The 12,767-nt window shown below is 34.5% G+C and overlaps 1 protein-coding gene across 3 annotated transcripts in view; it reads right to left on the minus strand.

Annotated features, from left to right (window-relative positions):
* Nucleotides 1-1,035: 1,035 nt before the first annotated feature.
* The window catches only part of ALCAM (activated leukocyte cell adhesion molecule), a 198,340-nt gene continuing 186,608 nt past the window's right edge, over nt 1,036-12,767 (minus strand). For all 3 annotated transcript variants that reach the window (XM_007187157.2, XM_007187156.3, XM_007187158.2), the window contains one exon: nt 1,036-1,151. In XM_007187157.2, the coding sequence (XP_007187219.1) occupies nt 1,064-1,151 (88 nt within the window). In that variant the 3' untranslated portion in view covers nt 1,036-1,063. The remainder of the gene's footprint in view (nt 1,152-12,767) is intronic.

Here is a 12,767-nt window from a genome sequence, read left to right on the forward strand (position 1 = left end):
CCCAATCATTTTGAGATTCTGGTTTCCAGATTATAAAAATGTCTTATTTCAATCATTCTTATTTTTCTTTCCTGTGTGCATTCTTCTAATTGCAATTCTTTCCCTTGCTCCCTATCTTCTCTATGGGATTAATTTAGGTGACCCACTCGAATCATAACTTGTGGTTTATTTATAATGAAACAAAGTTTTACTATGGCTGTTGGGGATTTTTATATATTTGAGTAAACTATAGTAACACTATTCTCAAGGACACAAAAAATAATTTGTCCAAATGGCTTCTCTGTTTGACTGGCTCAAGAGAACATAAATAAAAATAAAAAGTTCAAATTGAAAGTGGCAATACCATGGAAACATACCTCTTTTGGAGATTATCTTAAAAATCACACTCATATAGCTATTATATATTGATGTATGCAATATATATGCATGTATATATATTATATTGATATATACATAATACACACATACATATATATGCACCTATAGATACATACACACATATATAATATATACACTATTTGGAAAAGTGTGTGTGTACACACACATAAATTTGTTAGTCTTTTCATTACAATGATTTGAGAGATGGCTGTATAAATACGCTGACACTTTTAAGCATATTAAATCCTTGGATTAAAATTTTTATATTTTAAAATTATTCTCATAATTGCTTTTTAAAATAAAGTATGAGAATTGCTTCTCATCTAATCAAAATATCAATTTATAAAATTAAGATTTTTGCACTCAGCAAAATTTTTGGCATTAGAATAAAAAATGCTCATTGAATGTTAAAATCTCAAAATTGATTTCAATTATTCTGAGGATAATGATTTTTATTCAGAGGATGGGGAGGCCGTTGAGATTCCATACTTCTGAAAATACCTTTCTGAGTAACCAAAGTTTCCTTTTGAAAAACTCTCTTCCTGTTTGAAAGCTGTAATTATAAGGCCTCTTAATGTCAAGGCTTTCCCTTTCATCTCTAGGATGTTTCATACTTTCCTGGGAATTATTTCTATAAACCTCAAACAGCCTACCCACCTGGACAACAAGTGAAACAGTTTCTCTCTTAGGCTTCTGTTTTGTGATTGTTTTCTTCTAACTTTTTGTTTTCTTCCAGATTACCAAGATCCTTGTTTACATGTTTTGATGCAGTCCTATGAGAGAATTAAACATTATCACATTGACACACACATATTTAACCTTTCTTATTTTTAATTTTAGGGTTCACATTAATGTATCTTTGAAAAGCAAATGTTTTACATCTAATACAGGTAAGCCCCTAGGACGAACAATTCCACATCTGTGAGCCTTGATTGGTAACAGGACACATTCCACTGAAATTACCTTGGTCGTAGGGTTGCATTAAATATATGCTAAGAGAAAAAGAAGTCAGTTATTTTGAACACAGACTACACATACTTAGTTGCATCATGTTTTTGGCTGGGTTGATTTTCTTTCTACTTTCCCGGAAGTAATTATTATCATTTGATAGTCAAAATTTTCATTCTGGGCAAATACATCCTGCAAAAATTTTCTGAAGAAGTTTCATTAGGGGCTTTCAGTTTCTGCATTCCCTATTATGCATCCATGTTGAACCAATGTCCTGTATCTTAGCAGAAGCTAAGGCAGCTCTAATGTGGTGGTTCTCAAATTGTGGCCCCAGACCAGCAGTATCAGCACCCCCTGGGAACGTGACAGAAGTGAAAATTCTGAGGCCCCACCATAGAAGCATGTAAAAGAAACTCTGCGGATAGGGCCTGCAAATTATGATAAACAAGACCTCCTAGTGGTCCTGCTGCATGTAAAGTTTGAGAACCACTGCCCCAGTGGCTTCCAGGGTTACACACGACTACTAGATTCTCTCTTTTAAGAGCTGAAATCAGGTTTTCTTAAACACACAGCTAAATTCCTTGGTTTTGGACCACTTGAGAGAAATCATAACTGTATTTCCAAGAGTGTACTATTTCCTTCCCTCCTTCCTCCCTCTCTCCCCTCTCTCTTCCTTCCTTCCATTCCTCCTTTATTCCCTAACTCTCTCCATGTTATAAGCACATCAGGGAAATCACAGTGATATGGTATTTCAAATTATTATTGCTATATAATTCCTAGTAATACTTCTAATTTTATATAAAAATTATATAGTACCAGATGTGTCTCTTGGTTAAGGAAGCTAGTGTAGAAAACTCCATTTTTCCCTAAAAGTATTTCTTTGCTTTAAATAGAACTCCTTAACTCATTTGCTAAGAATCACAACTTAATAGTGTGATAGTGTTAACAGTGTCATAGTGTTAATAGTGTGTAACTGTGTATGATTTATGTCCAAGTGAGATAAAGACATATGGCTCATTCATACTGAGACATTCATTATATTTAGCCTAAATTTAATTTAATTTGTGATTTTAAAATTCTTAATTTAGCTTAAACTACAGCCTTCTAAATTGATTCATAAGCAGGAGAGCAACCTCAAACCCTGCCAACATGATTGAGTCCTATAATATGTGACAGTATATTTATATATATATATATATATATGAATTTACATGTATAAAATAAAGGTATATATGCCATCTACGTTATATATACCACATTATATATATATCACAGATCATTTGAGGTCTAGTCTCTTTTGCTAATAAGTTACTTAACTAGTAACGAATAAAATCTTAGTAACCTCAATAATATCCATACAAGGTAATGTACCTATCGTAAGAGTACAGTTCAATGAATTTTCAAAAACTGGGTGCATGAATGTAACTAGTACCTAGTTCAAGAAACAAAATAGTTGCAGATGAAGAAATCCCCCATTATACTCCCTTCCAGTCACTTCTACCTCCCCAAAGGTTACTATAATCCTGTTATCTCACAGAATGGTTTTACCTGGTTTTATAATTTGTTATAAATGGAATCATACCACATGTATTCATTTCTGTCTGCCTTTTATTTAAACTCAACTTTATGTTTGTGACATTCATATATAATGTTGCATGTAGTTGTAGGTTGTTTATTTTCATTGCTGTATAGCTTGTTATTGGGCTTATTTATCTATTTTACTGGTGACGGACATTCTTGCTCTTTATTCTTTCTGGGATTTCACTTATACATAAATTAGATCTTTTGTGTGTGTCCCACATGTCTCTCATGCTCTTGTGTGTCTTATCTATTCTTTTTCCTCTGTGTGCTTCAACTTGGATGTTTTCTATTGATCTGTATTCCAGTTTACTTCTCTTGTGTTCTGCTGTGGCCAGTCTGCTTTTAAATTTATCCACCAAAGACCTATTTTTTGTTTTTAAGATTATTTTTTAAAAGGTCAAGTCTTTTATTTATATATTTATTTATGGCTGCTTTGGGTCTTATTTGCTGTGTGCGGGCTTCCTCTAGCTGTGGCGAGCAGGGGCCACTCTTCGCTGCAGTGCATGGGCTCTAGGCATGTGGGCCTCAGCAGCTGTGGCACGCAGGCTCAGTAGTTGTGGCTCGTGGGCTCTAGAATGCAGGCTCAGCAGCTGCGGCGCATGGGCCCAGTTGCTCCGCGGCATGTGGGATCCTCCCAGACCAGGGCTTGAACCCGTGTCCCCTGCATTGGCAGGCAGATTCCTAACCACTGTGCCACCAGGGAAGTCCCCAAAGACCTACTTTTTAATATTATCTTTTTCAGGTCTAAAATGTCAATTTGATTTTTAAATATTTTAAAGTACATTTCTATTTTCTATTCCATTCATCTCCTTTGGCCATCTTTTCTTCCACTTTTGATATCTTATTTATAGTTATTTTAATATCCTTGCCTGTTAACTACAATACCCAAACAATGCATAGATCTGCTTGTCTATTTTTCCTCTTGATTATTGATTATATTTTCTTGACTCTTTACATAACTAGTCCTTTTTATTTTGCATGACACCATATATAAAATAACAGCAGAGACTACATATGATGTTATTTTCCATCACATAAGGTCCCCCCTTTACTGCAGATAGGTGAGCAGATAGGGTCTGAAGCTCAGTTGCAGTTTTAGTAAGACTCAGTCTATATCTGGTTTGTCCCTACTCCTAAGTCATGGCCCTCTCAAGTTTCTGATTGAGACTCTGGCATGTTTTGCTTTCTTCAGACCTTAAACACAGAGAGATCTAGCTCTTCCCTTCAGTGAGTCTCTACCCAGATCTCCAGCCATCTGTCCCATGACACTTCAAATGTGGCCAATCTCTTTAGTCTCCTTGAGTTGAGTGTAAGCTCCTTGATAATAAGGACCATGTTTTATTATATCTTACTGTCTGAATATGGTAGGCATCCAAAAGATATTTCTTTTACTGCATTGAACTAACTGACTTTATTACAGTTTATATCTATTCCTTTTTACTGTTCCTTATGATATTAGTGTTCAGCAATATGAAGTCAATACAGACCCAGCTGCTTTTTTACAGATAGGTAAAATAGAGAAAATCTACATTGAAATGACAGAACTTGAGTGACGTCTTACTCCAATGTTTTCAGGTAAAACTGCACAAAATTATATGCATAAATATGTACCTTGATTATTCTAAAAGCACCTTACTATATATTCTAATATATACTAATAACTATAATTTCTATAAATCAGTAAGATATTGTGGCAATCAAGAAAAACTACATGATTCTCAAAACCTTTTTCTTTTATTCTCCTTGCCTCCTCTCACCTCCCTGACTTTTCCTTCATTCCTTTTCTCTCTACTTTTCTTTTCACTCCCTCTCTTTCTCTTTTATTCTTTCAAACTCACTTCATTAAATAATATTCTTTCCTCCAAAGTAAAAATTCCAACTTTCAGGGAGCCAGTAGAGAGAGTGACAGATAAAAGAGTCAATGTTGTATAAGTATAAAAATAAAATAAAATAAAATAAAATAAATTTAGCAATGTAATAAATCAATTTTGCAATTGTGTTTTTTTTTCAACCTACTTTGACCAGTATGGGAAGAAGGAAGTTATAATAAGTTTGAGGACATAATATATTCACAACTTAAAAATAAAGCATGGACCAATCCCTCCCATCAGGAAACGTGCACAAGCCTCTTAGATAGCCTCATCCACCAGAGGGAAGACAGCAGAAGCAAGAACTACAATCCTGCAGCCTGTGGAACAAAAACAACATTCACAGAAAGATAGACACGATGAAAAGGCAGAGGGCTATGTACCAGACGAAAGGACAAGATAAAACCCCAGAAAAACAACTACATGAAGTGGAGATAGGCAACCTTCCAGAAAAAGAATTCAGAATAATGATAGTGAAGATGATACAGGACCTCGGAAAAAGAATGGAGGCAAAGATCGAGAAGATGCAAGAAATGCTTAACAAAGGCCGAGAAGAATGAAAGAACAAACAAACAGAGATGAACAATACAATAACTGAAATGAAAACTACACTAGAAGGAATCAATAGGAGAATAACTGAGGCAGAAGAACGGGTAAGTGACCTGGAAGACAGAATTGTGGAATTCACTGCTGTGGAACAGAATAAAGAAAACAGAATGAAAAGAAAAAAAGACAGCCTAAGAGAACTCTGACACAACATTAAATGCAACAACATTTACATTATAGGGGTCCCAGAAGGAGAAGAGAGAGAGAAAGGACCAGAGAAAATATTTGAAGAGATTATAGTAAAAAACTTCCCTATCATGGGAAAAGAAATAGCCACCCAAGTCCAGGAAGCACAGAGAGTCCCATAAAGGATAAACCCAAGGAGAAACATGCCGAGACACATAGTAATCAAATTGGCAAAAATTAAAGACAAAGAAAAATTATTGAAAGCAGCAAGGGACAAATGACAAATAATATACAATGGAACTCCCATAAGGTTAACAGCTGATTTCTCAGCAGAAACTCTACAAGCCAGAAGGGAGTGGTGTGATATACTTAAAGTGATGAAAGGGAAGAACCTACAACCAAGATTACTCTACCCAGCAAGGATCTCATTCAGATTCGATGGAGAAATCAAAAGCTTTATGGACAAGCAAAAGCTAAGAGAATTCAGTACCACCAAAGCGGCTCTACAACAAATTCTAAAGGAACTTCTCTAAGTGGGAAACACAAGAGAAGAAAAGAACCTACGAAAACAAACCCAAAACAATTAAGAAAATGGTCATAGGAACGTACATATCGATAATTACCTTAAATGTAAATGGATTAAATGCTCCAACCAAAAGACACAGGCTTGCTGCATGGATACAAAAACAAGACCCATATATATGCTGTCTACAAGAGACCCACTTCAGACTTAGGGACACATACAGACTGAAAGTGAGGGGATGGAAAAAGATATTCCATGCAAATGGAAATCAAAAGAAAGCTGGAGTAGCAATACTCATATCAGATAAAATAGACTTTAAAAAAAGAATGTTATAAGAGACAAGGAAGGACACTACATAATGATCAAGGGATCAATCCAACAAAAAGATATAACAATTATAAATATATATGCACCCAACACAGGAGCACCTTAATACATAAGGCAACTGCTAAGAGCTATAAAAGAGGAAATCAACAGTAACACAATAATAGTGGGGGACTTTAACACCTCACTTACACCAATGAACAGCTCATCCAAAATGAAAATAAATAAGGAAACAGAAGGTTTAAATGACACAAGAGACCAGATAGATTTAATTGATATTTATGGGACATTCCATCCAAAAACAGCAGATTACACTTCCTTCTCAAGTGTGCATGGAACATTCTCCAGGATAGATCACATCTTGGGTCACAAATCAAGCCTCAGTAAATTAAAGAAAATTAAAATCATATCAAGCATATTTTCTGACCACAATGCTATGAGATTAGAAATGAATTACAGGGAAAAAAACGTAAAAAACACAAACACATGGAGGCTAAACAATACGTTACTAAATAACCAAGAGATCACTGAAGAAATCAAAGAGAGAATCAAAAAATACCTAGAGACAAATGACAATGAAAACATGACAATCCAAAACCTATGGGATGCAGCAAAAGCAGTTCTAAGAGGGAAGTTTATAGCTATACAAGTGTACCTCAAGAAACAAGAAAAATCTCAAATAAAATATCTAACTTTACACGTAAAGGAACTAGAGAAAGAAGAACAAACAAAACCCAAAGTTAGCAGAAGGAAAGAAATCATAAAGATCAGAGCTGAAGGAAATGAAATAGAAACAAAGAAAGCAATAGGAAAGATCAATAAAACTAAAAGCTGCTTCTTTGAGAAGATAAACAAAATTGATTAACCATTAGCCAGACTCATCAAGAAAAAGAGGGAGAGGACTCAAATCAATAAAATCAGAAATGAAAAAGGAGAAGTTACAACAGACACTGCAGAAATACAAAACATCCTAAGAGACTACTACAAGCAACTTTATGCCAATAAAATGGACAACCTGGAAGAAATGGACAAATTCTTAGAAAGGTATAACCTTCCAAGACTGAATCAGGAAGAAACAGAAAATATGAACAGACCAATCACAAGTAATGAAATTGAAACTGTGATTAAAAATCTTCCAACAAACAAAAGTCCAGGACCAGATGGCTTCACAGGTGAATTCTATTAAACATTTAGAGAAGAGCTAACACCCATCATTCTCAAACTCTTCCAAAAATCTGCAGAGGAAGGAAAACTCCCAAACTCATTTTATGAGGCCACCAACATCCTTATACCAAAACCAGACAAAGGTACTACAAAAAAAGAAAATTACAGACCAATATCACTGATGAATATAGATGCAAAAATCCTCAAGAAAATACTAGCAAACAGAATCCAACAACACATTAAAAGGATCATACACCATGATCAAGTGGGATGTATCCCACGGATGCAAGGATTCTTCAATATATGCAAATCAATCAATGTGATACACCATATTAACAAATTGAAGAATAAAAACCATATGATCACCTCAATAGATGCAGGAAAAGCTTTTGACAAAATTCAACACCTATTTATGATAAAAACTCTCCAGAAAGTGGGCACAGAGGGAACCTACCTCAACATAATAAAGGCCGTATATGACAAACCCACAGCAAACATCATTCTCAATGGTGAAAAATTGAAAGCATTTCCTCTAAGACCAGGAACAAGACAAGGATGTCCACTCTCACCACTATTATTCAACATAGCTTTGGAAGTCCTAGCCACAGCAATCAGAGAAGAAAAAAAAATAAAAGGAATAGAAATTGGAAAAGAATAAGTAAAACTGTCACTGTTTGCACATGACATGATACTACACATAGAGAATCCTAAAGATGCCATCAGAAAACTACTAGAGCTAATCAATGAATTTGGTAAAGTTGCAGGATACAAAATTAATGCACAGAAATCTCTTGCATTCCTATACACTAATGATGAAAAATCTGAAAGAGAAATTAAGGAAACACTCCCATTTACCACTGCAACAAAAAGAGTAAAATACCTAGGAACAAACCTACCTAGGGAGACAAAGACCTGTATGCAGAAAACTGTAAGACACTGATGAAAGAAATTGAAGATGATACCAACAGATGGAGAGATATACCATGTTCTTGGATTGGAAGAATCAATACTGTGAAAATGACTATACTACCCAAAGCAATCTACAGATTCAATGCAATCCCTATCAAATTACAAATGGCATTTTTTATGGAACTAGAACAAATAATCTTAAAATTTGTATGGAGACACAAAAGACCCCGAAGAGCCAAAGCAGTCTTGAGGGAAAAAAACGGAGCTGGAGGAATCAGACTCTCTGACTTCAGACTATACTACAAAGCTACAGTAATCAAGACAATATGGTACTGGCACAAAAACAGAAACATAGATCAATGGAACAAGATAGAAAGCCCAGAGATAAACCCACACACCTATGGTCAACTAATCTATGACAAAGGAGGCAAGGATATACAATGGAGAAAAGACAGTCTCTTCAATAAGTGGTGCTGGGAAAACTGGACAGCTACATGTAAGAGAATGAAATTAGAACACTCCCTAATACCATACACAAAAAGAAACTCAAAATGGATTAGACACCTACATGTAAGACGGGACACTGTAAAACTCTTAGAGGAAAACATAGGAAGAACACTCTTTGACATAAATCATGGCAAGATTATTTTTGACCCACCTCCCTATGTAATGGAAATAAAAACAAACAAAAAAAAACAAATCGACCTAATGAATCTTCAAAGCTTTTGCACAGCAAAGGAAACCATAAAAAGGAGGAAAAGACAACCCTCAGAATGGGAGAAAATATTTGCAAATGAATCATCGGACAAAGGATTAATCTCCAAAATATATAAACAGCTCACGCAGCTCAATATTAAAAAAACAAACAACCCAATCCAAAAATGGGCAGAAGACCTAAATAGATATTTCTCCAAAGAAGACATACAGATGGCCAAGAAGCACATGAAATGCTGCTCAACATCACTAATTATTAGAGAATTGCAAATCAAAACTACAATGAGGTATCACCTCACACCAGTTAGAATGGGCATCATCAGAAAATCTACAAACAACAAATGTTGGAAAGGGTGTGGAGAAAAGGGAACCCTCTTGCACTGTTGGTGGGAATGTAAATTGATAGAGTCACTATGGAGAACAGTATGGAAGTTCCTTAAAAACTAGAAATAGGATTACCATATGACCCAGCAATGCCACTACTCTGCCTATACCCAGAGAAAACCATAATTCAAAAAGACACATGCACCCCAATGTTCACTGCAGCATTATTTACCATAGCCAGGTCATGGAAGCAACCTAAATGCCCATCTACAGACGAATGGATAAAGAAAATGTGATACATACAATGGAGTATTACTTAGCCATAAAAAGGAACAAAATTGGGTCATTTGTTGAGACGTGGATGGATCTAGAGACTGTCATACAGAGTGAAGTAAGTCAGAAAGAGAAAAACAAATACCGTATATTAATGCATATATGTGGAACCTAGAAAAATGGTACAGATGAACCGGTGTGCAGGGCAGAAATTGAGACACAGATATAGAGAACAAACGTATGGATACCAAGGGGGTAAAGTGGCGTGGGGGTGGGGGTGGGGGTGTGATGAATTGAGTGATTGGGATTGACATGTATACACTGATGTGTATAAAATTGATGACTAATAAGAACCTGCTGTATAAAAATAAATAAAATAAAATTCAAAAATTAAAAATAAATAAATAAATAAATAAAATAAAATAAAGCATGGACTATAAGAAGCTCTTGTAATAGTAATGATTAAAAAACCCACTTGTATAGTGTTAATCCTTACATTTATAACATTATAAACTCTCAGGAAAATACAGAATAAGGTATATGGCTGTACTTGAGAGTAACAAAAAGAAATTAGAAACTGAAGGAAAGTTGACCCCTATACTGGGTGAGCTCTACTTTTGCATAAGTCTTCATCTGAGGGCATCTCCCATTTGCAGAGGCATAGGCTAACTAGAACTAAACCTTGAAATCAAGGGTAATAAAATCTCAAAAGAGGAGAGAGCCAAAGAGTGGTGAGGAGCCCAGATTTGTGTGTAAACTGCACAAATGATCTCTAAACTGCACGTGTGGAAGAAATTTCATGTAGCCCAGAAGAAAGCAACACTTGGAAAGCTTAAAAACCTGAAATAGATTTTAGCTGTTACCCACACAGAGGAGACAGAGTTTGTAGTTGAACCTCACCAAGCAAGGAGTTATTGGCAATCATGTCAATCTTTCTAATGGAATCCCAGAAAAACTTAGTAAAGACTATGTGTCAAGATTCAGCATTCACCCTAAGACAGATGTGAAATATAAAATGTAAAATTAACCGTGACATGATCAAGGAAATCAGCCAGTAATCTAATTCTCTGCCAGTAAAAACAATCCATATCCTTTAGCCTATATAGTAGAACCTAGGATCTCTACAACATATCACCAAACAAAGAGTAGTTATGAATAAGAAGTTACCACACATAAAAATGAAGAGTAAAATAATGTAACACAAAGTGCAGAGAATGTCCTTGGATAATAGAGACTTTGTAAATAACAGTTAAGAACTTTAAATCAGTATTACATAACATGTTCAATGACTTAAAGAAAAGTGTGGTAACAATGAGAGAACAGATAGAAATCTCAGTACTAAAAATGTAAACAAAAGTAATTCTACAACTTAAAACTACAATATTGGAAATTAACATTCACTAAATTATCTTATCACCAGATTGGAGGTGCAGAATAAAGCCTCGGTGAACATAAGGACAAAAAATATAAATTATATATTCTAAAAAATTGAGAGAAAAATAATAGAAATAAAAGAAGCAGATCCTCAGTGACCTGTGGGACAATAGTGAGCAATCTAACAAATGTGTAATTGGAGTCCCAGTAGGAGAAGCAAAAGAGAATTGGGGCATAAAATATATTTGAAGAAACAATGAAAAATATTCCTAGATTTGTTGATGTCCATTAACTTGCATCCAAAATGGTCAGCAGCTCCCAAGGAGGAATGATAAAAAGAAAAACACATCTAAGTACATCATACTCAAAGTAATTGAAAGCAAATATAAAGACAATGATTTGAAAGTAGCCGTAGAAAATTTGTTCAGGGGAACAATGACATGAAAAGCAGCTGATGTCTCATCAAGAAAACAATGCATAACAAAGTTAATTCAACATCTTTAAAATGCTGGAAAAAACCTCTCAAACTAGAACTTTATATCTAGTAAAAATATATTTTAATCAAAAGCAAAATAAAGACATGTTAAATTGAATAAAAGAAAACTGGGAAAAATTATCACTAGCAGACCTGTGCTAAAAGAAGTATTGAAGAAAGTTCTTTGGTTGAAGGAAAATGATACTAGATGGAAACTCAGATATATAAGAAAGAATGAATACAGATTGTATATGTGCTAAGATATAAAATACTATTAAAATTTTTTTACAAAGACAACCGACTATTTAATGCTATATATATAGCATTATATATAAGACCCTTGAAAAATTGTATTTGCATTTAACCTCTTCCATCTTTTTTGCTCTAGTTGTCATATCCATTACAACTGCATATATTATAAACCTCACACTACAATTATATGGAGGAGGATAAATGAAGTTATAATGTTTTGGGGTTTTAGATTATTACATGAGTTGACAGTTATAAACTGAGTTCTTATTGAAATTCCTAGAGCAACCACAATAAAAGAATACAAAGACATATAGTTAAAAGGCCAGTAGATAAATTAAAATGTAATACTAAAACTTATTGGAGTGTCTCAAAAGAAGCCAGGAAAAGAGAAACAGAGGACAACTAGAAAACAAATAGGGAGCTGGTGGTCTTAAATGTAAATATATCAATAATTAAGTAAAATGTGACTTGGCTAAATCCTCCAATTATAAAGTAAAAATTGTCAGACTATAATAAACAATCAAGACTCAGCTACATGCTCTATACAAGGGGTTAAGATTTTTTCTGAAAGTTCCAGATAGTAAATATCTTAGTCTTGCAGGCCACATGGATTTGTTTCAACTCTTCTGGCTTTGCAGCATAAAACAACACAGGTAACATGTAAAGAAATGGGCACGGCTATGCTACCATAAAACTTTATTTACAAAATTAAGCAGCAGCCTGGGAGTCATAGTTTGATCAGTCTCTCTGTACATGAGATGCACTTTAAATATAAAGAGATAACTGAAAATAAAAGGATAAAAAAAGATACACATGTACACCATAAGCATATGAAAACAGTATGGCTATATTAATATCTGGCAATGTAAAATTCAACACAAGGAATATTACAACCACAATGAGAGACATTTAATAATTATAACAGGTT

The sequence above is a fragment of the Balaenoptera acutorostrata genome, chromosome 4 (genome assembly GCF_949987535.1).
Source record: "Balaenoptera acutorostrata chromosome 4, mBalAcu1.1, whole genome shotgun sequence".
NCBI classification, from domain to species: domain Eukaryota; kingdom Metazoa; phylum Chordata; class Mammalia; order Artiodactyla; family Balaenopteridae; genus Balaenoptera; species Balaenoptera acutorostrata.